The sequence below is a fragment of the Gossypium hirsutum genome, chromosome D08 (genome assembly GCF_007990345.1).
Source record: "Gossypium hirsutum isolate 1008001.06 chromosome D08, Gossypium_hirsutum_v2.1, whole genome shotgun sequence".
In the NCBI taxonomy this organism is placed as follows: domain Eukaryota; kingdom Viridiplantae; phylum Streptophyta; class Magnoliopsida; order Malvales; family Malvaceae; genus Gossypium; species Gossypium hirsutum.
Genome location: NC_053444.1, coordinates 1,831,243 through 1,858,812, shown reverse-complemented (window position 1 = coordinate 1,858,812; position 27,570 = coordinate 1,831,243). Strand labels below are relative to the sequence as shown.

The window sequence follows — 27,570 nt, the reverse complement described above, 5'->3', positions numbered from 1 at the left end:
TTTATATGAGGAAACTCGAGGTATGTCAACTAAAAATTTTAACACAAATCTTTTATCACTACATTTGTGGTTCTGTTGATATTTTATGTCATATTTATTTAAATTGTATTTATATATATTAAATTTTTAGTAAATTAAATATTTAACTATTTATAAGATGATTGTGGTGATAGGAACATATTTACATTACACATGCATACACTAAATTTAAAGAGAGTTGCTCAAAAAAGACATATCAGTTACTCCTTGAATGCTCGAACCTTAACCACTAGATCAACCACCGGAGATGGAAGTGTAAATTTAAGTGTAGCAAAAGAAAAAACAAGAAACAAAGCCCCCGCGACGATTAAATAACATCATCATTTTGCAAGCTCTGCACTTTAATATGCATTCTGAATAAAATTTCGATAACAAGCAAGGCTTACAGCACAACTCTGCAACAAATCCTATTAAACTACTCATATGGGCAGCTCTGGAGTGGAAAAGCCAAATCAAGAACAAATATAATCCCTACTTACAGATTTCGATCAAGCCAAACCGAAGTCTAGATAAATCAAATATGGCCACATTGATGCACTCACAAAAATGGGCTCCTGCTGCTGGTTCTTTTTCCGAATCCTATCAAGGATCACGGTAGTTCATATGAATGAAATCAAATTGTTGTTGTCTGGAATCAGTTAAATTACTATAAACTCATTATGTGCTAGTCCTAGTCCTAACAGACTCAAGCAAGTGGTTCACTTGTTGGGTCTGTAGTTGGAACACTTGTTTCTTGGTTATCTGGTGTTAGAGATGGTACATCTGCCAATGGTTTATCTGTTGGTGTTGCATCTGCTGGTTTGTCATTGGTAGACTTTGTTGGATTACTTTCTACTGAAGCAGTCGTATGTTGATTGCCTGATGAGGAAATAGCAGCTTTATCATCTGAACCAGGTTCACTTGCTCCTGATATGGGTGGTGGTGCACCTATTGCTGCTGCAGCGGGTGCACCAGGAGGTGGTGCTCCTATAGATGTGTGTGGTGTTGCTTCTTGTGCACCATGAGGTGGTGATCCTATTGGTGTCCCTGATGCTACAGCAGGTGCACCAGGAGGTGGTGCTCCAATTGGCTTTCCTAGTGTTGCAGCTGGTGCATTGGGAGGTGGTGCTCCTATTGGCGTGCTTGGTGTTGCGGCCGGTGCACCAGGAGGTGGCGTTCTTATTGATGTGCTTGGTGTTGAAGCTGGTGCTCCAATTGACATTCCTGGTGTTGCTGCTGGTGCTCCTATTAGTGAGCCTTGTCTTGCATCTGGTGCAGCAGGGCATGGTGCTTCAGTTGGCGTGCTTTGTTTTCCGGCCGGTGCACTGGTAGGTGGTGCTCCTACTGGCATGCCTGTTGTTGCAGCTGGCGCAGCAAGAGATGGTGAACCTATTGGCGTACCTGGTCTTGCAGCTGGTGCACCAGGAGGTGGTGCTTCTATTGGCTTGCCAGGTGTTGCATCTGGTGCATCAGGAGTTGGTGCTCTTGTTGTCATGCCTGATGTTTCTGCTGGAGGTGATGCTCCTGTTGTTGTGTTTTGCTTTGCTGCTGGAGGTGGTGCTCCTGTCACCATGCCTGGAGTTGCAGCTGATGCATCAGTAGGTGGTCCTCTTGATGGCGTTGCTGATATTTCAGCTTGAGTGCCAGGTGGTGGTGCTTCTATAGGTGTGCCTGGTGCTGCAGCTGCTGCACTGGGAGGAGTTGCTCCAATTGGCATGTCAGGTGTTGCAACTGATGTACTGGGAGGTGGTGCTCCTATTGGCATGCCTGGTGTTCCAGCTGATGTACCAAGAGATGGTGCGCCTATTGCCATGCCTGGTGTTGCAGCTGGTGTGCCAGGAGGTGGTGCTCCTATTGCCATGCCTGGTGTTGCAGTTGGTGTGTCGGGAGGTGGTGCTCCTACTGGTGTGCCTGGTGTTGCAGCTGCTGTGCCAGGAGGTGGTGCTCCTATTGGCATGCCCAATGTTGCAGCTGTTGCACCTGGAGATGGCGCTCCTATTGGTGTGCCTTGTTTTGCAACTGCTTCCCCAGGAGGTGCTGCTCCTACCGGTGTGCCTTGTGTTGCAGCTGGTGCACTTGGAGTTGGTGCTCCTATTGGAGTGCCTGGTACTGCAGCTGATGCACTGGGGGGTGGTGCACCTATTGGTGCTCCAATTGGTCCACTAGGACGTGGTCCTTCTATTTCCAATGGTTTGTTCGATTGTTGCTGGGAAGTCTGTGTTGCAGGAGCAGAATTTTTCTTAATAACAATTGAAGAAGAGAGTGCTGACATCCCAGGAGGAAAGATTTCAATAGGTGGTTTCTTCCCTGCTTCTGACAAACTCCAAAGTTTCGGCTCAAGAACAGCCAGAAATGCAGCAGTAGCATCTGTCTTTGCCGTTGGAATGTGATCCACCTCCTTCTGTAACACTTTGTTCCAAGCCTCAACCAGGCTCTTCAATGTTGATCGTCCATGAGCCTGAAGCAAATTTTAGACTGGTCAGGAAATGCAAGAAACATGGTTCGGATGAGTAACAAATTGTTGACATGAACCACGTCATACATGTGCATGTAAAACAGCCTCTGCAAGCATCCCAGTATCCTGCCATGCCTTTTCCATATGAGCATTATCTCCCAATAATGCAGCTGCAAACGCCGCTTCCCGTCCCAATCCGAGTGATATCAAGTTAGTTCCTAAACCCTGCAATAACATAGAATATCTTTACCAAACAGTGATCAAATCAAGAACGCCAAGTGCAAAGATGATAATGATAAACTGAATATTCTCCGTGACAATGATTACTTAATTCAAAAATCAAACAGAAAAATTAGTAAACTCATTCGAACTATTACAGAACTGCTAAAGACCTTTCTCATAAGTGAAAACTAAAACTAGAAAATTGCTTTAAACAAGGATATGGATATAAAATTGTTGCATCGACTCTTCATTTTTCTTAAAGTATCCATGTCTATAACCCGCAGTTGACACATTCAGACATGATTATGGATTATGGTCCTCAAAGGACACTCCAAGTACATGAAAAAGACAGAAAAAGTAAACATACCTGTGTTGGACACATACCTATGTCCGACATTCACACCCGATCCTAAATAACATAGGAGATATATATTTGGATAGCAAGAAAGTATTAGAAATATCACCAACTTACACTCAAGCGTGTCAACTCTCCATGATTTGCAAGGCGAAGAGCCAGTCCTCTTAGCTCATGCCCCAGTAAAGCTCCTTTCACTGAACCTGCAGTAGCTAACCTTTTAAGAGCTTCACGAGCAATGTCAACCTGGGCAGTAGCATCAGCTGCATCAATAAGGTCCAAAAACTCCTTTGCGAATTTTACTATGCCTTGCACAGCCTCAACCAAATTTTCCTTCTTAGCTGTTAGATTAAGGATATCATTCTTATCAAGCCCTGGGTTATCTTGTCCCATGTCCCTGCTGTTGCTCATTTTAAGAAGACACTGAAGAGCTCGTTTCAAATCATTACTCTTCATGGCTAAATCAAACTCTAACCTGTAAATATAGAATAGCAATGTAATTGAAAAAACAGGGATCAGAATGCAATGCAAGAATAACATGTGGTTCTTGGTGAACTCTAATTGGCACAAACATGGATGATGGTTTAATATGTGTATCGAGATTGATTATCTAATCTAAACTCTAACTGGTACAGCCCTTCCACCATCAACTTCCTTCCCTACATTTTTTAGCAAGCAGCGGCATTCCTGCAGGTTAATTTACAGATAGCCACATGAAACGATAGCTAATATGAAAGCAAGAATGCAAAGGCATGTGAGTATGTGAAAGGGAGAGAAAATCTTAACATTGAAAATTGTTATGACTGAAATAAAAGCTCATTTCAAATTTGAAATTGAAAAAAAAAAAAAAGCAGACATAATAACCATAAAAGAAATCAAATACAAAACAGGTAAGGCAAACCTCTTAGATATGCCAGGTAAATGAAGTGCTTCATTCGCATATCCCATTCCAAGCAAAAATTGTGCTAAATCATCATGGTGTTCCCTGGCAAGCCGAATTGCCCTGCAAAGGAAAATAATGAGATTGCACAAAATTGGTCTCATTTGAAATATAAAAGAAAGCTATACCATTTCACTGCACTAACAGCATCTCCATAAGCAGCGAGACACCGACAACGAATTCCTGGATGGCTTAGGGACAAAGCATGCACGGTCATGTACCTATAAAAGTAAACTAATAAATGCTTTAGCAAGCCATTAAATATCTCAGAGTTGCAGGACAAGCTACCTATCAATGAGCCAAAGAACTCCATCTCTCACGCCAACCACAATTACTGGTCCGACTGGTCGCTTTTGCTCAGTTGGAAAACGAGTAACTGCTACTGAGACCCCTCCACCACCAACAGCTATCTCATTAACCTTTCTTTCTTCCATGTCATCCCCACCAACTTTAAATTTCTTTGGCAACGACAGGAAATGTGGCACAGAAGGAGCATGCTGGAAAGAAGCTAGTCGAACCACCTGACAAGCAAAAACATAGATGCAAAATAAAGAACCTTAATCAAATTGTAGACATTAAGGCATAGCATACTGAATAATCCACTATCTTGGGACCATAAGAGATAATTAATTACAGCAATAAGAAGTCAACTGAGTGCTAGCTATTTGAGTGTATTTCCTGTAATTTGTTCTTTTGACTAGCTTGGAATATCTTTAGCATGACAGAGCATCGTTGTCAAAGGTGCATGGTGCAGACTACATGCTAGAACCCTTACAACGGCAAAGGGGGAAGGTGCAAAAAGGTGCTTGCCCGAGTGAAGTAAGGTGCTCATTTCTAAGAATAATAATATATTGTACTTAAAATATCTAAAATGCTAAAATCCTAAAGTATATGATTTTGTTAATAAACATTAAATATTGTACAACATTACACAGCTTAATGTTCCAAAGATCAAGAAGTATCACAACTAACATCATCAAACAAAGTTCCAAGTTTTCTTCACTTCCATTTAGAACAAGAAAAAGAACCTAAAGAAACCAAAGGACAAATTAAGTCAAGCATAATTTTCTGCACCTTTTGACTTTAAAAAATGTACCCAGGCGCAAAAAGCATGTGCCTAATTAAAGTTGCCTCATCTGAAGGCTTGTTCATCTTGTGCCATAGTGCCACTGCATGTGCCTTGACAACATTGACAGGGAGTGTGCAAAGCACAACCTACACTAATGACAACCAACATAAAACTTACAAACAAGTTATATAAGAATTCTGACCTGTAACATAGGTGGTCTCAGTGTTATTTTTTCTTCTTTAGCAGTTTGGGGACCATCTACATTGATTAGAGCCAACTCTCCATGACCAGCAAGTGCTCTTGCCTGTGCCTCTCTTAGCTTCATCTCTTCTTTTCTCTTTCTTGTTTCTATGTCAATGGGTGCAACTCCAGCATCCACAAAAACACATCTGAAAAATGCAGCATATTACATACGCACTGCAAAACTACTACTCTGCCCCTGTAGCATTCCGGGGGGGGAGAGTATTAGGCCTTAGGACATCAAACAGAAGGAAATGGAGCTTTATGAATAATTTTCAATGCTTTGACTGACATAAATGCTTGAAATTGGCATCAATTTCATTATATTGCTCAAAGAAGGAAATAAGAGGATAATTATCCAGCAAAGAATGTAAATCTCAACTGAAATAAGTAACTTTCCACAAACTTCCAACTTAATATAAACAAAAAATTCTGAAAAAGGAACCATATCTTACTCGATAGTAGTTGGTGTAGCCACAAACAATTGTCTCCGCTGCCAAACTGCTCCAGTGGCATGACTAATTGCAACATCTCCAAGGCATCTATACTGGGGGCGCAATGTAGAGATGACAATATAACGCTGATAAGCAAGAGCACAATACTCAACGGTTTGGTCCCATGCGGTCCACTCTGGCTGAGGGAGAAAACTACCTACTGGTTGACAAGTTTCCCAACTGTACATTATCACTTTAATAATTATTATGTTAAAGAAAAAGAAATGGCATTCTGTCTTTCTCAACTTATGGTAAAACTAAAATATGCATAAAAATGGAGTGGATATTAGGCAACATAAATATCTCAAAGCAATTACTTCAGGACTAAGGGTAACAGAAAAATTGGAACTAAACATACAATACATATACAAAGGCTGGTTCAGGAATTCAAGTTAAACAAGACTTCTAGGTAGTCGATTCTGGAGTCTTGTTCAAGTGGTGTCATCCCACATCTATTATGGGTTTTCTAGCATTTTATATTAAAGCTGGGCCCTCCATCCAATACCGATCGATTTTAAGTTGGATGCTTTAACGAGGGATTAGATTCCAAATTATATTATGTTGTTCTTCCTGCCTGACAGCATACGATGTCAACAACCCTAGGTGAGGTTGTCGACATGTAGGCAATGTTAGCAATTGCGCATGATTAGCCTACATAACCACCCAACAAGGCACTCCACTCTATGAATCGCCATCTCCTCAGATACTCAGGCTCACAGGAGAAAACCCCACCAAAAACAATATCAGATATGTTGAGGTCCAACTCATGGTCCTTAACAAGTTATAAGTCAAGGACAATGTTAGCAATTGCACATGATTAGCCTATTCAAGCGCTCAACAAGTTATTTTCAAAGACTCAGTTTAATTCGTTGTTTTGTGAAGTTTGTGAGTATGCTAAATATAGTAGGAACTCTTATCCTTTGAGGAATAACATAAGTATCATTCCTTTTATTACTATCCACTTTGATGTTTGGGGACCAACTCGGCATACCTCATTGTCTAGTAATCGATGGTTTGTTATCTTTATTAATTGTTGTACAAGAATGACTTAAATATATTTATTGAAGTCGAAGAGTGATGTATTTGTGTACTTTCAATCTTTTCATAAAATGATGTATACTCAATTTGATGCTAAAATACAATTTTTTTAAAATTGATTATGGTACAAAGTACAACTGTGACGACTATTTGGAGTGTTTTGCGATAATTCATTAAACTAGTTGCCCAAGAACTAGTGCTCAAAATGGATTAGGGGAAAGAAAGAACCGGCATTTGCTTGAGGGAGTTAGATCTCTCATTTTCACTATAAATCTGTCGAAACCATATTGGGGGTGATGCAATACTCGTAACTGGTTACCTTATAAATAGAATGCCTCTAAAGGCCTTGATTACAAAAGTCCCTTAGAAATCTTAAAAGGTAAAAACGAATATATTATTCCAAGAATGTTTGGATATATTTGTTATGTTCATGATCAGAAAGCTGAAAAGTTAGACCCACGAGCACTTAAATGTGTGTTCATTGAGTATTCTCCAACATAAAAAGGATACAAGTGCTATCGGCCTCCTTCACGACATGTCTTTGTTAGTATGAATGTCACTTTCAAAGAAACTAGGGCTTACTATGATCTACACAAATCACCTCTTTAGGGGGAGAATGATAGAGAAGAAGTGATACCTAGCTCAATAACCTTGAAAAAACTTGTCCTAAGAGAAAGAATGGAGTATCAAACTCTAGAAGGTCAAGAAGAGGCTACTGTAGAAGAAATAGAGATTGATGTTGAGGGGGAGATTGTGGAGTGATTGGATAGACCGAATTTGAAGATGTATTCAAGGAGGCATGGAACAAAAAAGGCCATCATGCAACCTACTATGCGCCAAGAATCTTCTTCTTCTGGTGAGTTACCCTTAAATCACAAAAAAACCCTATATGGGCTAAAACAGTCTCCTAGTGCCACGGGCAACAGTTCAAAGCCTGTGACCATCGCACCAAATACATCCACTGAAGGTCTATTACTCAGATGGGGATCATTTGGCTCACGAGAACTGGCCTGATTCAAAGAGCTATTGGGGAAGCCTGTCAGATTGAAGCCTAGTTGGCCCGATGATGAAGACATAATAACTTAGGCTAATATGGTAACTAATCTTAGAAGATAGAATGAATCATATATTGTAAAGATTAGATTAGATTTAATATGACATATCTTGTAAATCCCTAAAATAAAACGATATGGTTAATCTCGTCCGTCGATGTAAATGTATCTTAACCGTCAGTTTTGGGGAAGCTCAGCTATAAATAGAGAGCCTCCCCCTCAGTTGTACTCACTCCATTCATTGTTTCATTATTCTTTGTGAATAAGAGAATTGAGAGCATTTACTCAAACACGTTGCGAGCGCTCTTTCTATTGTTATTTGGTTTAGCTTCTTTTGGCATAAATCGCTCACGATCTTCAATTTGGTGCTTTAGAGGAGTTCTTAAAGAATCCTCACTTAAGTTAAGGCTGACTTAGGCGAGTTTGGACGAACGAGTCGCCTAAGGCCGCACGGATCGCAAGAGAAAACTCTATCCCCATGACAAGTGGTATCCGAGCTGTTGGTTCAAACCAAGTGATATCTGAGTTATTGGTTCAAAGGTACCATTGGGATGTCGAAAGAAGAGTTCGAACAAAGGTGGACGAGGAAGTCTTTGAGGGAGACATTGTCGGCAGTAAAGGAACGTGTGGGTAAACTCAAAGGATCCATGCAGGATGTAAATGAGGCACTCGATGGGGTCGAAGATCGCATAGCAAATTGGAAGGAGCAATCTAGAGACTATGTAAAGATGTCTCTTGATTCCACCATGGATAAGGTAAACGAGTTGTTTAATTCACACAGGGATAAGCTGTTGGAAAGGAATAATGCTCTTGAGGCCATGATGATGGCTTTGAAGGAGGAAACAATAGCCACGACGATGGCTTTGAACACAAGAATAGAGGAGCTCGAGGGAGAGCTGGCCTTGTGCCGAGCAACCGTGGGAAAGGAGTGGCAAATGCAGCACTCAGTAACGAGGATGTTCCTAAGCCGAAAGATTTTGTGGGGACAAGGTCTGCATGCGATGTGGACAATTTCTTGTGGAGGATGGAAAACTACTTACGTGCCAAGGCATCATGGATGATGCGGTTAAGGTAAACACTGCTTCAATGTTTCTTACTGACATTACTAGGGGTGAGCAAAACTCGATTCGACTCGAAAAAATCGAAAAAAAATTCGAATTTCGAGTTAAACGAATCGAGTTATTCGAGTTATTCGAATCAACTCGAATTTTTTTTTTCGAATTTCGAGTTCGAAACGAGTTGAGTTTTCGAATTCGAATAACTCGAATAATTCGAATAATTCGAATATCAAACTATAATATTTGACAGTTTTACCCTAAACTCCCAAACATTTTTACTTTTCCCTCAAAACTTTTACTCCTTCCCACTTTCACCCCAAAACTTTTACTCCCCTCCCCTCCCAATCTACCCAAAATCCATTTCCTACCAAAATTTTACTCTCCCATTTACTTTTTCTCAAAATTTTACTCCCAAAAACCCTCAAAACCTTTTATTTTCTCTCAAAATTTTTACTCCTTCCCACTTTTCCCCTAAAACTTTTATTCCCTTTCCATCCCACCTCCCATCTACCCCAAACCTTCCCCCCTCCAATTTTTTTTAATATTTTCCCTCCAAAATTTTACTCTCCCCTATTTACTTTCCCTCAAACTTTTATTCTCCAAAACTTTTTATTTTCCCCCTAAACTTTTACTTCTCACCCTTTACTTTCAAATAAAAAATCAAAATTATCCAAAAAAAATCATTAAACATAAATAATAATAATTTTATTTATATTTACTATTTATATTATTAAATTAAATTTCACATTTTATATTATTTATATTATTGAATTGTTTAGTCATATTGAATATTTATATTAAAATTGAATTATTAATTATGCCATAAAATATTCGTGTTAAAATTTTATATTGCTATCAATTTCACATTTTATTTTTAAAATAAATTTTATTAAAAAAATCATATTTTTATATTTAATATATTTTTTAATTCCAAAATACATAGTGACAAGAATCTGAAGATAATTGAAACAACTAAGCAAGTAAAGAAGCTAACCAGTATATAAAAAATTAATAAATAAATTATGAGGTGATGAAAGTTAATAAAAAATTTGATTAAGGTAGACAAATTTTATTACGATGGGTGACAACGGTTACAAGGACCCAAAATTATTTTTTAAAATTTAACTCGAACAAATATATTCGATTCGAATTCCATCTCACTCGACTCGATTCGAGAAAACTTCAAATAAAGTTAGGATGATAAAATGAGATTCGAAAACTCGATTAACTCGAAAATTTTTGATTCGATTCGATTCGATTCGATCGAATGCTCACCCCTAGACATTACGCTTTTATGGTGGCGAGGCTGGACCACAGATAAAAGGCAAGATGAGATTGGGATGTAGCAAGAGTTCCAATGCGAATTGAAGGGACAATTTTACCCAAAATTTGTCGAGGAAGAAGCTCGAGAAAAGTTGCAAGGGATAACGCAACGGGGCACAGTGGGGGAGTATGTTCGAGAGTTCAAGGAACTCATGCTCCAAGTTTCAGAGGTGACCGAAAGAGAAGTATTACTTGTTTTTTAGAATGGATTGAAGTCGTGGGTCAGACAGGAGGTGGAACAAAGAGGTGTCCAAAAACTGTCGGAAGCCATGACGGTAGTTAAGTCCATGGTCAAGCTTGGTCTAGGGAAAGACAAGCTTGGGTCTTCCAAGTCCGAGGAAAGGGGCGTATGTGAAATGGATCACAAGGAAGATATTGTTGATGGCAATGGCAACGGTGACAATGGTGGTAATGGGAAACCACGAGTTGGGAATAAGAAACCCAAGAGGAAAAGGGACAAGCTGAAATGCTTTCTCTGCGACGGTCCACACATGTTGAAGAAATGTCCGAGGAAATCCGTGCTTAAAGAGAAGTCGGTGGGTAAGGCTTTGGTATTTGGTTCGAGCGCAAGGGGTATCGAAGCCAAGGAGGCCGAAAGCGAGAAGAAGCCAGTGGAGTGCTTCTTGTGTCATGGTCCGTATAGGTTGCGGAAGTGTCCGAGGAAGTCTGTCATCGAAGGGAACGATGTAGCAAACAAAGAGCCCAAGAAACTTGGTTCGAGCAAGGGAAAAGTCGAAGCTAAGAGGGTAAAAAGGAGTAAAAAGAAGCGAGTAAAGTGTTTCTTGTGCCGTGGTCTATATGAGTTGCGGAACTGTCGAAAGTAAGCCGGAGTCAAAGGAAAGGCAATGTCTGAGCTTGGTGAGTCATCGGAGGGGCTTCCACCCAAAGAAAATGTGAGTTTGTCATCAGACTTAGAGGAAAAGTTACGGTGAAAACAGTAAAGCTGGGACAAATGAGGCTCAAGTTGAGTGAAGCGTCGGAGTTGGCCGAGTCATCGACAAGGCTCCCACCTATGGGAGAGGTGGGTGGTGCATCGAACTTCTAGGAAAAAGAAGTGATGCATGAGGGATAGTTGACCAAAGTAAATGCAAAGGTACATTCCGAACACTTTAATAGTGTGTTGCATTCTAACTTGTTGACTTAGCGAGAACGTAGGGGCCCTTTCGAAGTTCTTGAGCAAAGAGGCCGAGAGACTGTGGGCAAAGCGAAGCCAAGTGTGGTGAATCAAGAGGATTCTGTTCGAGTAAAGTTAGAATGTGGACAAGAGAGTGACATAGCTTCTTGTCATCGAGATGTACAAACGAGTAAGACGGTTTGAGTTAAGAAGCGACGTAAGCCGAGGTAGAAGTCCCGAAGGAAGGGAAAGGCTAAGGCGTCGAGACGAGATCGAGGCAAATCAAGTCAGTGCCATTCGGAAGTCGCAATAAGGACGTTACAAGAATAGGTAGGGGAGAATGTCACGGGCCGCAGTTCAAAGCCCGTGACTATCGCACCAAATGCATCCAATAGAGTTCTATTGCTTAGATGGGGATCATTTGGCTCACGAGAACTGGCCCGATTCAAAGAGCTATTGGAGAAGCCTGTCAAATTTAAGCCTAGTTGGCCCGATGATGAAGACATAGAAACTTAGGCTAATATGGTAACTAATCTTAGAAGATAGAGGGAATCATATCTTGTAAATATTAGATTAGATTTGATATGACATATCTTGTAAATCCCTAAAATAAAGGGATATGGTTAATCTCGTCCATCGATGTAAATGTATCTTAACCGTCAATTTTGAGGGAGCTCAACTATAAATAGAGAGCCTCCCCCTCAGTTGTACTCACTCCATTCATTGTTTTATTATTCTTTGTGAATAAGAGAATTGAAAGTATTAACTCAAACGCGTTGCGAGTGCTCTTTCTGTTATTATTTGGTTTAGCTTCTTTTGGCATAAATCGCTTCCGCTCTTCAATTTGGTGCCTTGGAGGAGTTCTTAAGGAATCCTCACTTGAGTTAAGGCTGACTTAGGCGATTTTGGACGAACGGATCGCCTAAGGCCGCACGGATCGCAAGAGAAAACTCTAGCCCCGTGACACTAGAACATGGTTTGACAGATTCAATAAAGTCATAATCTCTTTTGGCTATCGGCAGAGTGATGCAGACCATACCCTTTTTATAAGACATCATAAAGATAAGTTTGTCATTCTTATTGTTTGTGTTGATGATATATATAGTGGTAACAAAAAATGATGAGGAAAAAATTGTTCAACTGAAGCAACGGTTGACTTAAGAATTTGAAATAAAAAATCTAGGGAAATTGCAGTACTCCTTGGTAATTAAATTTTTTCTGATCAAATAAAAGAATCTTCATCTCCTAAAACAGATACATCATTGATCTCTTGACAGAAACAAGCATGGTGGGTTGCAAACTTGCAGAGTCACCCATGGAGAGCATTATAAGTTGCAAGTTGGGATCAGAGAAACAGTGGATAGAGGTATCAAAGATTAGTGGCGAATTTGATTTATTTCTCACAAACTAGACGAGACATAGCATATAGCATACTCGATTAGTGTGATTAGTTAATTAATGTATGATACTTGAGAACCTTATATGCAGGCTGTCTTTTACATACTACGCTATTTAAAATCTACTCTAGAAAAGAGATTTTTCTTCTCTAAAAATGGTCACCTCTAGATAGAGGTTTTTACAGGTGTAAATTGGGTTGGATTTTTAAACGATCAAAGGTCTACAACTGGTTATTGCACACTTGTGGAGGGAAATTTAGTCACTTGGGGAAGTAAAAAGCAAAACGTAGTTGCTCGATCTAGTGTTGAGGCAAAATACAGGATTATGACTCAAGGTGTTTGCGAACTTATTTGGCTACAGAAGGTGTTAGAGGACTTGAAACTGTCAAGTAAAGGAAAATTACCATTGCACTGTGATAATAAGGCTGCAATAAGCATAGCTCGAAACTCAATCTAACATGATCGAACAAAACATATTGACATATATCGCCACTTCATCAAAGAAAAATTGAACTCAATCTCTTAGACTTAGTTCATGTGACATCAGACAAGCAGTTCACTAAAGGATTAAGTAATTGAACCTGATTTGTAAGTTGAGTATATGTAGTATCTATGCACCAACTTGAAGAAGAGTATTGACAACTTTAAATACTAGCTGACGATAGCAATATTGATAGCCGTGAGATTCTTTCAATCTCTGTAAATTAGAGATTAGATATCCTTGATATTAGAGATTGTATATTATTTCTTGCCTTTTTTTTCTCTTTGTATAAAAGCTTATGTAATCATCTTTTTTAGTATGAGTGGAAATTATTCAAATCCCTACAAATTTAGTCTCTCAAATATCTTAATTCACGCTTTATGCTTAGAACCCAACCAAAAGTTGTACTATTTATGCCAGACAAAATCATGTTACTAGCATACAGGAATTATAATAACCATTTTTGAAAGTTTTCAAGAGAGCTTTTAATAAAATTGTTCTATATTTTATTAACTAAAAATTTGAACTTAAATAGAGAAAAGAGTCTTAATCCTAATTGGGTAAATAATTCCCTTATTCTAATAAACTACTAAAAGATAAAATAAAATATTCCTAGAATATGAATAAAACTTATCTACCTAAATAAATTTAAACCCTCCCTCAAGTTGGTGCATATATATCAATCATGCCGAACTTGCTTACAAGAAAATCAAAGCTTGTCTTAGAAAGCCCTTTGGTGAGTATGTCAGCAATCTGTTGTTTTGAAGTAACAAACGGCATACATACTTGGCCTTCTTCAATCTTCTCCTTGATAAAGTGTCTATCAATCTTAACATGCTTAGTTCTGTCATGCTGGACTGGGTTGTGAGCAATACTAATGGCAGCTTTGCTATCACAGTACAACTTCATTGGTGAAGTTATTGGTTTCCTCAACTCTTCCATAATTCTTTTTAACCACATCATTTCATAAATTCCTTGAGCTATTGATCTAAACTCAGCCTCTGCACTACTTTTTGCTACAACACTTTGTTTTTCGCTTTGCCAAGTCAAAAGGTTTCCCCAAACAAATGTACAGTATCCTGATGTAGATCTTCTATCTATTATTGAGCCTGCCCAATCTGCATCTGTAAGCTTCAATTCCTCTTTGTTTGGATTTCTTGAAGAATAAGCCCTTTCCAGGTGAACTTTTCAAGTATCTTAGAATCCAAAACACTGCTTCTTCATTTTCCTCCATTGGGGAGTGCATAAATTGACTGCAAAAGCTATGTCTGGCATTGTATGTGATAAGTAAATTACCTTACCAACTAATCTTTTGTACTGCCCTTTATCAACTAATCGACCTTCTTTATTTCCTAATTTTACATTTGGATCGATTGGTGTGTTAGTTAGGCGGCAACCACACATCCCAACCTCTTTTAAAAGATCAATTACATATTTTTTTCTGAGAGACCACAAGACCCTTCTTTGATCGAGCAACTTCCATTCCAAGAAAGTATTTCAAAGGACCCAAGTCTTTGATCTCGAACTCCAATGCTAAATGCTCCTTGAGACGCCTTATTTCATCCACATCATTTCTTGTAAGAATTATACCATCAACATAAACTATAATAATTGTTATTCTACTTTTTTTATGAATGTCGATAGAATATTGTGTGATCAGCTTACCCTTGTGAGTAACTTTGTTTTTTAACAACTTGAGTGGACCGTTCAAACCAAGCTCAATGAGACTACTTTAGACCATACAAAAATTTCTTGAGTTTACATACTCAAGTTCCAAATTTTTCTTCAAAACCTAGAGGAGGATCCATGTAAACTTCTTCTTCAATTTTCCCATTTAGGAAAGCATTCTTCATATCTAGCTGCTGTAAAGACCAATCAAGATTAACAACGATTGATAAAAGAACTCTAACAGAGTTTAATTTGGCTACTGGAGCAAATGTTTCAAGATAATCTATCCCATATGTTTGAGTGTACCCTTTAGCCACCAATCGGGCTTTGTGTTTATCTAAAGATCCATCTGGTTTAAATTTGGTTGTGAACACTCATTTACAGCCCACTATTTTTTTTCCTACAGGTAATTCTATTGTTTCAAATGTACCTATTTTTTCAAGAACGCGCATCTCCTCTAAAATAGCCTCCTTCCACTCAGGAACCTGTAAAGCATCTTTCACATTTTTGGGTATTTTCACAGTATCGAGACACGAAACAAAGGCTGAGAATGTCGAAGATAAGGCTTTATAGATACAAAGTTAGACATGGGACATTTGACAATATTTCTAACACATTTTCTTTTAGCAATTGGAATATCTAAATTAGAAAATTCATTGGTCAGATTATGATATTTACCTGGACTTTTGACAAGAATTTGCGGGTCAAATTCTTGGTGATGAATCTGGTGGATTCCACTTTCTTGATTTCGATTTCTTCTTGAGTGAACAATTAACTCCTTTGTTTGTTCTTTATTCTCATGATCAGACTCTACACCTTCATACTCATTTTTATTAACAACATTAACATCATTAATTTCTGTGTTAATCATAAATTCGCATTCCCCATTATTAGAATCCTTATGTTGTATATTCCTAGTCTTTTATTGATCAGTTATAGAATCCTCTTACTATAATTCTCTTCCTGAAGGTTAGAATCAAAATAAGATTGTGTTTCAACAAATATAACATCCATGGTAACAATAATCTTCCTATCAAGTGGATCATAACATTTATAACCCTTTTTATTAGAAGCATAGCCAACAAAGACACATTTTTTTGCTCTAGGATCTAGTTTACCTTGGTTGTGAAGATGAACAAAAACACTACACCCAAAAACTCAGAGGGATAAATCTGTGATCAATTTAGAGTTAGGAAAGTTATCTTTAAAAAGGTGAAAAGGAGTTCTATAGTTTAGATTTTTATTGGGCATTCTATTAATAAGATATGTAGCTGTTAACAAGGTTTTGCCCCAAAAATAACGTGGTACCTGACTAGTGAACATCAAGGCTCTAGTTACTTCTAAAAGATGTCGATTTTTTCTTTCTGCAATCACATTTTGTTGTGGTGTATTTGTACAAGAACTTTGGTGGACTATTCCATGTTTGGTTAATAAACCACCTAATTGGTCACTAAAAAATTCCCCTCCATTGTCACTCCGAAATACTTTTATTTTCACACAAAATTGTGTTTTCACCATAGCATAAAAAGACTGAAACACATTTTTAACTTTAGACTTATCTTTTAATAAAAACACCCAACAAGTACGAGTATGATCATTAATAAATGTGACAAACCAATGTTTTCCTAAAAAATTTGAAACTTTTGAAGGTTCCAAAACATCACTATGAATTAATGAAAAAGGTTTGGAGGCTTTATATTTTTGAGGTGGAAAGAATGACCGATGATGTTTAGCCAATTCACAAAATTCACAGTGATAAGGACTTTTATTTTTAAATAGATTAGGTAACAAATATCTTAAATAGTAAAAATTAGGATGTCCAAGCCTATAATGCCAAATCATAACCTTATCAAAATTAGAAACAGAATTTAAACATAAAGTAGTTGTTGGTTGACTTAGATGGTCGTCGTCAAGAAAGTAAATTTTGCCAAATTCTTTAGCATTGTCAATCATCTTTCCCAAGACCATGTCCTAAAATTTACACATAGAGGAGTCAAATATAACATGACAATTCAAGAACTAGGATAATTTACTGACCGATATGAGATTACAAGCTAGATTTAACACATGTAATACATCATGTAAAACCAAGGAAGACGAAATTTTAACAATGCCTTTCTCGGCTATTGCTTAGAACGACCCATTTGCTACTTTGATCTTTTTGTTTCCTGCACAAGGTGTGTAAGTTGAAAAAAGAAAATGGCTACTAGTCATATGATCACTAGCTCCAGAATCAACGATCCACATGTTTGTTTTACAAGGTTTGACATTGAAAAAAATAGCAAAATCAATACCTGATTGGGCAAAAGAAGAAGGATTATTGGATGAGTTAGGAATAGAAGAATTCATCCAAAACTATGGTGATTGAAAAAGCTTGTGTAGATGCTCTAATTGTTCATTAGTGAATATAGACCCTTCCAGAGAACTTTGGCCCTCATAATTTTCATTAGTTATTTGGAAAGCTTTGCTATCCCCTGATTGTGAATCATGACCATTGCCACTCTTTTTTCTTCCATTCATCCCATAGAGCTTCCAACACGTTTCTCGAGTGTGCCAATATTTTTTGCAGTGATCGCACCAAGGTTTTTTTTCCTTTTTTCACTATCATCATTATTTTTAGTAGTTACAAGAGCAAAATTATCATCATTAGCTTCAAACCCTGGCCTTAATATTACTTTTCTTCTTGTCTCCTCTCTTCTAACATCAAAAAAAATCTCATGAAGTTTTGGAAGCGGTTTTTTCCCTAAGATCCGAGATCTCACTTCATCAAATTCTTTATTTAAACCATCCAGAAACAAATAAGCTCGTTCATTCTCTTCTTTTTTCATAGCTTTTACACCATCTCCGAGACACTCTCATTCATCATTATAACACTGATTCAATTCTTGCCAAAGAGACATCATCTCATTATAATAAAAAGTAACTTCTTTTTCCCCTTGCCTAGCTTTCCAAAGTTTTATTTTTAACTCAAAGATTTGTGAAGCGTTTTCTAAATCTGAATAGGTGTCTTTTACAGCATCCCAAACATTTTTAACAGTCGGGAGAAAAAGAAAAGGTTTACCTACGGATGCTTCCATGAAATTAATAAGCCACGCAATTATCATAGAATTTCTTGACCTCCACTTGCTCATCTTTGGATCGCCCACCTATGGCTGCTTGACTTCTCCAGTTAAATGACCTAGCTTGTCACGCCCATCAATTTCTAATTTTACGGGCTGCGACCATTCCAGATAATTCTTGCCATTCAGCTTGTGAGATGTTAGCTGAAAAGAAAGGTGAGACGCCTCTGTCCCTTGAGTCATTCTACTCTCGATAGTTGTTTCAACGGTAGAACTTTCTTCCTCTGTTTGATTGCTGGATCTCTTATCTCCAGTGAAGACTGTTTTAACCATGATGTTACTAGAGATTTAACCTAGCTCTGGTACCATGAAAGTTTTCAAGAGAGCTTTTAATAAAAGTATTCTATATTTTATTAACTAAATAATTGAACTTAAATAGAGAAAAGAGTCCTAATCCTAAATTGGGAAAATAATTCATTTATTCTAATCAACTACTAAAACATAAGGAAAAATAATTCCCTTATTCTAATAAACTACTAAAAGATAAAATAAAATATGAATAAAATTTATCTACCTAAATAAGATTTATCTACCTAAATAAATTTAAAATATATACATATTTCAACAATTTTCACCTGAAAAACTGAAAGTTTTGAGTCGCCGCCTCAGCAGTAGATCTCTGAGAAGAAAACCCATCATCATAAGAACCAAATCCCGACACAGGCATAGACTGAATTGTTGATATAGTTATTGCAGAACCAAAGGTAGCCCTGCGAGATGTTCGATAGCCAATACCAAATAGTGCCCCTCCATACAGGCCAGCGACCTAGTAGAGAAATTTGCAAGTTATGATAGGAGTCTAACCTTGTGCTGTGCAGCAAAAATGGAGTGTTCTGAGAAACACATCCAAATCTAACAATACGAAATCTTATTGGTGCTGTTTAATGCTGGAAGTACAAATTCTTTCAGCAAGTCATTGAAATTTCCAGAAATAGTCGGCAGCAAAGAATCTATCCAGTTATTTTTCACAGATAATAAACACAACTAGCATGATCAGAATTTCTCCCCTAGTTAAAAGAAAAAAAAATGATTTGTTGAAAGAAAACATAATTTGTATAAAAATTTTGTTACATACACATTGGCGCTAAGAAATCATCTCTCATATTTGAAGAACCAATGCATCCTGAATGAATCAAATTCTACCGAAATGAAGTAACAGATACATTACGCAAGGAGATTAAAATACCGGTTCATTGCGACTACCTATGGACCTCATTAATATGTTTGATGTTCCATCATCTAGCAAAATGCGGACTTGAACATTAGCAGAAGCAGAATTAGCAGCTGCTGCTGCTGCTGCCTGAGCTGCAGCTGCAGCTGCTTCTTTAGCTTTTCTTGATGAACTTCCTTTGGGAATAATTGGCATTCTAGGAGGTAATGTAGACTCTAATATAGCAAATCTGTCACAACATGTATCCCAAGCCAGAAGCCTTGCACTCCCTGAATCAACAATGGACCAATTGCTAACCTTGTAGATTGAGAAATAAGGAATATCAGGCCACACAATAGCAACATACCTGCACGGAAGTTCTTCACTTAGATGACGTCTCACTATAAACAGTATGGTTAAAGGGCTGCATATTCCAGCTGAAATCTCTCTCTACATTCATAACATGTGTGTATGCACAAGGCAAAGTAGGATGTATTTATAGTTGACTGGGACAAGGGCATAGTGTTCTATTTTTCTCTTCCAGGCTGGGAGGAGAGAAGAATAGGAAACAATTGTCCAAACTGGAGATGAAATAGCATGTAAACAGACCACAAAGTTTAATGCATGTCCGCATCCAAAATCATCTACTACACTTATTGCTGAAACAGGCACTCAGTAAAGAAACAACAAATCAACAATCAAATCGAAACAAAAGTAAAGAGTACTTACTTTCCAGAACTGCTTACTGAAAGAACTGAATATGAATCATGAGGAACAGGTGCATTAATGCGCTTTCTAGTCTGAGCCACATGCAATGGTTCAAGTGAATCACCCTTTAAATTTCCTGTTTCAGATAAAGAGTTATCATTTCCAAGCGATGGATCCGTTGTGTTGGACAATTGAAAATTTAATAGCTTCAGCTCCTTAGCAAGAATGCAGACAGCAGAAAGGTTTCGACTTTCGGCTGACATTAGGAGAGGAGTAACAGGAGGAAGAGATCCTGGATCAAATTCACTGACAATAACACCAACATTGGTCCCAGTAGCAACAAGATGAGGTTGTAAAGGATGTGCAACCATGCAATAAACCTGCAATAGAAACTTATAGTTGTCAAAACAGATATCTTTGGAAAGATATTCGGAGGTGAGGAGGAAGAACAAAGGAAAAGAAACATCATACTAAGTGAAAAGAATGACAATCATATAAAGGCCAATTTCATTCAAGGGAAAAGAATAGATATAACATTTAATTTCTTCATAGAGTAAGTAGATGATATGTTAATGCTTCTAGTGCTATAGTTTCTGAATTTTCAGAGATAATCACAAGGAATTTTAACACATCTGCACAAGCCTAATCTAGCTACCGAAGGTTATATCAATGGGGATCCAACACATTCCTCTATACCCTTAATTGGGATCTAGTACAAGCAAATAGAAATTAGTAAATTACCCAAAGCGCTTGACCATTTTTGTTATCTATGTAAATTTCTTTCCTTTATAGCTCATTAGATTAATAATTAGGGCTTCAGTGATATTAACACTCAACATAACATTAAGAACATATAATATTGAACTAAACCTAAAACTTAAGTTTTACGAAAAAATTCCCAACCAATGGAGGTCCTAAGATCACAACTACAAAAACAACTACATACCCTGAGTTTCTTATGCGTTGAAACTAGAAGAGGAGGAATAAGTGAATACAGATCACACAATGGTCTTGTAAGTGCTGAAAAAGTTGGGTGCTCAATAGCCCTGCAAAAAAGTATGATATCCTTGAAATAACTAAACAAATAATACTGCCTTGAATTGTCATTATTTAAAGCATTTAGCTTCCACCAGTTTACTGTAACAACAAGAGCCGCAGTAGAGTGGAAAAAAAAAAAGAAGAAGAAGAAGAAGAAGAAGACATGAATCTATTAAGTGGGTACCATTGAGAAAACCAAAAACTTAGCGTACCATATATATGAATCTTTAACACAAGTCAAAATATCAAGGTTCGGAGCTCGAGGATGACGCCAAGATGCCACACTATGACAGGCAAGCTTTGGAACAGGTTTCATTCGACGTAACTCCTGTAGCAGAGAAGTTAACAGGAATGAAAAGAGAAAACATGGCAACTCTTTACCATGGAGATTTCGGTTAGAGGAACTGCTATTCACAGCTATTAAAACTTCTCAAGAGACAGTATAAAACCTTAAATTTGTTTGTATCCCATATAGCCAATGTCTTGTCTGCACCGATTGTAATAAGTTGAGGACTGCCTCCAATCACTCTATTAAGCTCAATAGCAACAACTCCACCGTCGTGTGCCTATTTGATATCATATAGAAATGAAAAGTTTCCTATGGAAGGTGCATCCAGAAAACATGCACACAAAATAGGTACTAAAAGTTTTAAGTGAATACATAAAATATATATAGATTGAAGAATTCTTTTAAGGAAGGAAAAAGTAAAAGCAACATTTATTATTATAGAGCATTAACATTCCAGCAGTTCACAAGGAGAGAACAGAAACCTATACAATCCAAAAAAAACACCTTATTCTTAATCGGTACGCCTACGCGAGCCTGTACTTGCACGTTAGAGCTAGACAATAAAAGTGCTTCAAACCCTCTCAGGTGAGGCGCAAGCTTGGTTCCATTCATGTTCAGGATTCGTCTATCCTCCCAACAATATCAGTATAAACATAATTTTTTTAATATGATACAAGAAATTTATTTAATTTCTTTTTTCTTTTTCCTTCTCATTTGATGTACCCTAAAGGATCAAACTCTATTTCCCATTAAAGAGCATTTAACAAAAAAAGATAGGATCATAAGGTAATCAGGCATATCGGCCGATAAAAAGAATTTCATATTTTATATACACCACAAACACATACACACATACATACATACCATACCGTACATAATTCTTTTTTTGACAACTTTAATTGAGGTTGGCTCTTAATGTCTATTAGAATGCTATTCCTTTCAGATTTTTTAAATTAATGAATGATTAATTTCTAGTGTTGATTATTAACATTTAAGTAGGTGAGTCAATAATTAAAGATGGAGGCACCTTCATGCTTAGCTTGGCTACAAGATCTCGCACACCATGACCATGGTGTGTTTCGAGTGCATTCCAAATTATAAGTAAACCATCACTACCACCTGAAATAAGAAGTGCCTGCAATTGAAATTTAAAAAAAAAATTACACAATAAATATATATTGCATGATAATAAAAAATCATATTCAACCAAACTTTAGATATACAAGATCGCAAAACAATATATATTGATTGCTAGATAATAATAATAAAAATACATAATATATTGTATGATAGTGAAAAATCATATTCAACCACACTATAGTTCCAATATCAATATGTTACAAGCTAATTTGAAATGATTTAGTAACCAAATTTTAGAGAAGATAGAAAATAGAAAAGAATGTATTTATTTCATTTTATATGATATGTATAAATATTATATAATATTTTTAAACACGAAATTATATGTTGACTTGTAACACAATAGAGACTCAATTTATCTAAACATCCTAAAAAACTTGAAAGATCTCAAAGCAATAATCTGACACTAATGAGAATAACACCAATACAAAATTTAAAAGTTTTGGCACTTCTTTTTAACCTGTGGATAAAAATTAAATCATTACTAAATGCTATAAAGCATTTCTTTTACCGATCTTGCCTATTTCTCTTTCTCCATTTCATCCGTTCAAAACATAGTTAATCTCTTTTTCTACCAAGAATTCCATTATTTTCAATGTTTTAGATCCACCACCAAATGAGTCAATCTTCACCTTATGTGTCTATCTCTGTCTACCTCTTTTTCCTCTTCCCATCCATGACTGTCAAGTTGCTCTTAGATTATTGCTTACTATTTCCTGACTCAATGAATAGAATTAGCCCCAGAATTACTACTCATTTTCTAAGTTCCAATCGAATAGTAGAAATGTAACAACAACTTGTACCTGTTTGTCTTGATCTTGATAATAAGCAAATGGACTTCTTCTTCTTTATATGCCTATTAATTATTGTTTTTATATCGTTTGTCTAACCTAAGAATGAAGTATTATTTTATTATTTATTAAGTAGGAAATTATTACTATACCTAGTTTTTATTGATATTCTAACCCTGGATTAGCATTAAGATCTTTACCAACAACAGGTTTATTCGATTGATAATGTCATTCAACTTGTTATAAGGTCTTTGTAAGTCTTATTCATAACCTATCATCCTTGGTAAGGTACTATTTGATAAAAGGTAATTCCCAGCAAATATTCATAACCTGACCAGACTTGAAACAGCCAATCTGACCCAATTTTTGAGCCTACAACATGCTGATCTGCACCAACGAGTGAAGAAATTGGTTAACATTGAAAGTCAAATTGTTGGATTTTCATTTTTGTTGGATTTTCATTTTTAGTGTTTTTAGAAATGGATGTAGACGTTTAGTTACTGTTATGTTGTAGAAAGAAGTAAATCCTTATTCTATGCTATACCACCTAATCTAAAGATGTAAATTTCGTTCTTATACCAATTTCATGTCATGTCATGTTACACTGGTATGGCACTCGAATTTGTCAAATCCTGGTAAAAACATCACAAATTACTTGTATTTTTATTCATTCATAAGTCAGCATTCTTATTTTTTTTCTTTTTTCTTTTTTTGGCTATCTTGATTTGATATCAAGGATAAGATTTGCAGTAACCTTGTGACCACCTAAGTGTTAACATCATGATAAAGTTATAATTAACTCACACTTAATGTTCATAGTTGGGCAAATTTGTTATTCATTAACAATAAGGATTTCCAAAACAAATAATAGCTGCATTGATTTTGCTCTGAAAACTATGACCTACCTCACCGGAAGAAGTCAGGAATGTCATCATACAAGAAATTGATCCTTTATGCCCCCCCATGCATCTTGCTGCAAGCTGCCAAAATAAACTGAATTTAAAACAAAATAACGATGATGCCATAATAAAACCTACTAGAACTTTAAGCTAAAAAGGGATAAGCAACATATTAGCTAGATATGACAAAAAATAAAGACCAAACCTTCCATGTCATCATTGAAAGGGTCCTAATAACACCATCAGATCCACCAAACGCAACAAGAGGACTATCACCCGTAGCTAACCAAGGAAGGAACTCCATACTGTTGTAAAAAAAGCCAGATATCAGTGAATTTGTGTAAATTATGGTGATAGAAAAACGATGGTAGAAGAAAACTAAAATCACCGTAGGGATAGTTGCTAAAATGAAAATAAAGCAGAAAAAGGATTATAGATACTGCAAAAGCTACTTAAAATGGTTCCATAATCTGAGAAAATAAGGGGCAGTCAGCATAGTCGAAGGCAACAAACACCTTGCAAAACTGAGGAGCACACCAATGAAATCAACATGCTATGCAAGTCGTTTAGCATCCAGATTAAAGCTAATTGATAATAGATGGAAGGCCTAACTTTTAACATAAGACCACAAGAAACCTATTAGTTAACAAATGTGAGAGTAACATCACTTAGAACTCCTCTCATGTAAAGTTCACAGAGCTAGACATGGACAACCGCAGCAGGGGTCATCAACCTCCTCACGTGGGTTACATAGAAAGAACAACACAACAAAACCTAAGCTCTCACACCATATAAAGCATTCAGCTCAAAATCAATTGGTAATAGGTGGAGAGGCCTAACTTTGATATAAAACCAAAGGAAACCTAATACTTAATAGATAAAGGATAACACCGCCTAATACAGGTCATTCAAGGATATGAATGGATGAAAGCATTCGCGGTTAAAAAGCCAACAGACAACAAGAAATAAGAAGCTTCAATTCTAGATTTTGTGCTCAGAAAATGATGTGACATAAATGAAGCTGTGCTTTGCTATTTATCAACACTAATAAATGTATGGAGTACTTCAAATATGACAATGGAACTGCTATTTTCAAACTGAGCTAAGTAAAGATAACTCACCATAGAAGCGATTTGTTGTCAAGCTCAAACTTGGGTACATCACGGCCACGCATGGTAACCAGGTCCAAAAAGATGGCTTTGTTTTCACAACAGACGACGAGATAATGTTGTCCTCTTATTGATGAAGGCCGAAAGGCACAATCGAAATTATTGGTAGCAGAAGGCGCCTCCGCTGCAGCAGAATGGTTACGCCAATATTGCCAATACCTCACATCATCATCAAAAAAGCTCACCTGCTTAACACTTTCAACGATTCAACGAAACAAAAATGGTCGAAACCTCAGATTTCGCTTTCAGATTTTCGATTTAAAGAATGGAAAAAGAAAGGCTAAAAAAAAGGCACTGCTACTAATTAATTACCTCCCTCCACGAATGGCCTCTGCATGTTTCCCTTTGGAAGCTGTTAAGTGGAAAAAAATTTGTCAAATCAAATCAAATCAAACGCAAAAAAAAAAAAGGATTAAAAATCAAAAGAGAAATAGATTACGAACCATCGCCCTCAGCAAGCTTCTCCAATTTAGCACCAACAAGACGTCTACGGTCAACACCACCGGCCTTGAGCTCGTAAATAATCTGACGATGCTCCCAGTTCCAAACGGAGACATAATCGGAGGCATCGGCGGTTACTAACCAAGGATGCGTTGGATGCACTGCCATCTTTACAATCTTATCATTGGTCCCTCGAAACGCCCTTAGCCGAAGCATTTCGCTACCGATCTGATCTGCTTATAAAACAGTAAAAGAATTGCTCTACTATTTAGTTTCAAATTTCGATCAACAAAACCAGTAATCTTTCACTTGAAATTTCGAGTTCATTCAAAATTCTAGATCCAATCACTCTCAGTTGAGTCCTTTCTATTTCTAGCTTCCTATCTTCCCGCGCCAAGCTAACGGTTTTTCTCTTCTTCTTTTTTAATTTAAAATTTTTAATTTACGTTTTAATCTAAACAGAAAAAAAAAAAACATATATTATACACTTACCATGGGTGTTGGTAGCTGGGTCCGCTATAAAATTTATAAAAATTTAAATTATAATTTTAGCCCCTAAAAATAATAAATTTTTTATTTAATTCTTTAAAATTTATAAAGATATAGATAATAAAAATTTAAAATGATGAAATTATATTTTTACTATCGTAAAAATATATAATTTAATTTTGGCCCCCTAAAATATTTCTTGGTTTCTCCCCTGATTAATATATTACTTGGTATCTAAGTTTGACTTTAATATTTAATTTGGTACTTGAATATTTTATTCCAATTTGGTATCTGAGTTTAGTTTCAATGTTCACTTTGATACTTATGCTTTTTTATTAAAGAACATATGTCAAACATTTATTAAGTCACATGATGTTGTTTGGCTTGAGTACTTACTTATAGGTTAAAATCGAACTCAAATTTCAAATTGTACATTAATCTAATATAAAATGATAAAATTATAAGTATTAAATATGTAAGGGTAAAATTCTCAAAAATATATATATAAGGGAAAAGCTAAAAAAATTAGAGATAAAAATTGGATTATAAGTTTTCAATGTCAAAGTGTAATTTTTTTTTTGTTTATTGACTCTTGTAATAGTTATTTTAATTGTTTTTTTATATAATGTCTATAACTACTTATAACTCTTCACAATTCTTAAATTGAAGATAAATATGTTTTAACACGCTAAAACTCCATCAACATAATTATTATTTTAATTAATTATTTATAAAGTATGTAGTATATTTTTTAATATTCATATTACAATATAGTTGTTGCGGTTTATTTCTACCTCATTCACTTGGGAGCGGCTCTTCCTTATTTATATGTCACGTTTCCCTTGATGTGATATGCTAGGGAGGTAATTAGGTGTTATACATATAACTCAGGACGACACACACATATCCCCTTTAGGTTTGACACGTATAGTCTTTCTAATAGGATTCACACCCAAGTGTCGTCATATGTGCTCACATGTCCTGCCTCACAAGGTCGCGAGGTGTGTTTGCATTTTTTCCCTCGCGAGAGGCTGACATTTCATCTTGCAAGGTGTTCCATGTCGTGACAGACATTGATGTCCATCTCACGAGATCATGAGAGTGCCAGTTAAGGGTCGGATTCCAGGTCACAAGGTCGGGTCAGATTTCTGGTTGTGAGGTATTCTATAATAATAGTATATTAATTTTCATATGATATATAATTAGATAAGAGTTAACTACATCCCATTTCACTAAATTATTGGCAAATTTACGTTTTGTTTATTTGACTTTAAAAAGTTACAAAATGGTCATTGAACTATTTAGTAGTTTTCATTCAAGTCATTGAATTATTCAAAACTTTTTATCTAAGTCATCGCTAGGTTGTTAATTTTTTTTTTAAAAGTCTAACAAATGAATTCCAAGTGACAATTT

General features: G+C 36.5%; 1 protein-coding gene across 1 annotated transcript; it reads right to left on the bottom strand.

Annotated features, from left to right (window-relative positions):
- Positions 1–529: 529 nt before the first annotated feature.
- On the bottom strand, positions 530–26,051 carry LOC107926234 (uncharacterized). The gene is made up of 20 exons (XM_041099463.1): positions 25,671–26,051; positions 25,540–25,579; positions 25,180–25,422; positions 24,264–24,363; positions 24,065–24,139; positions 22,256–22,363; positions 21,389–21,505; positions 21,152–21,267; positions 20,848–20,947; positions 19,923–20,281; positions 19,230–19,560; positions 18,619–18,809; positions 5,755–5,973; positions 5,262–5,448; positions 4,279–4,511; positions 4,119–4,211; positions 3,952–4,053; positions 3,168–3,525; positions 2,561–2,698; positions 530–2,476 (listed from the first exon to the last, which is right to left on the bottom strand). The coding sequence occupies exons 1-20, from the start codon at positions 25,882–25,884 to the stop codon at positions 725–727; spliced, it is 5,076 nt and encodes a 1,691-aa protein (XP_040955397.1). The 5' UTR covers positions 25,885–26,051; the 3' UTR covers positions 530–724.
- Between the last annotated feature and the right edge of the window lie 1,519 nt (positions 26,052–27,570).

What these genes read in the sequence shown, in the direction of transcription:
- LOC107926234 (XM_041099463.1), bottom strand. Translation starts at nt 25,884, where the DNA reads ATGCTTCGGCTAAGGGCGTTTCGAGGGACCAATGATAAGATTGTAAAG. An exon ending in TGAGACCACCTATGTTACAG is followed by an intron (nt 4,512 to 5,261) that starts GTCAGAATTCTT and finishes TTTGCTTGTCAG; the next exon opens with GTGGTTCGACTAGCTTCTTT. An exon ending in GCTGTTAGTGCAGTGAAATG is followed by an intron (nt 4,054 to 4,118) that starts GTATAGCTTTCT and finishes TTTCCTTTGCAG; the next exon opens with GGCAATTCGGCTTGCCAGGG.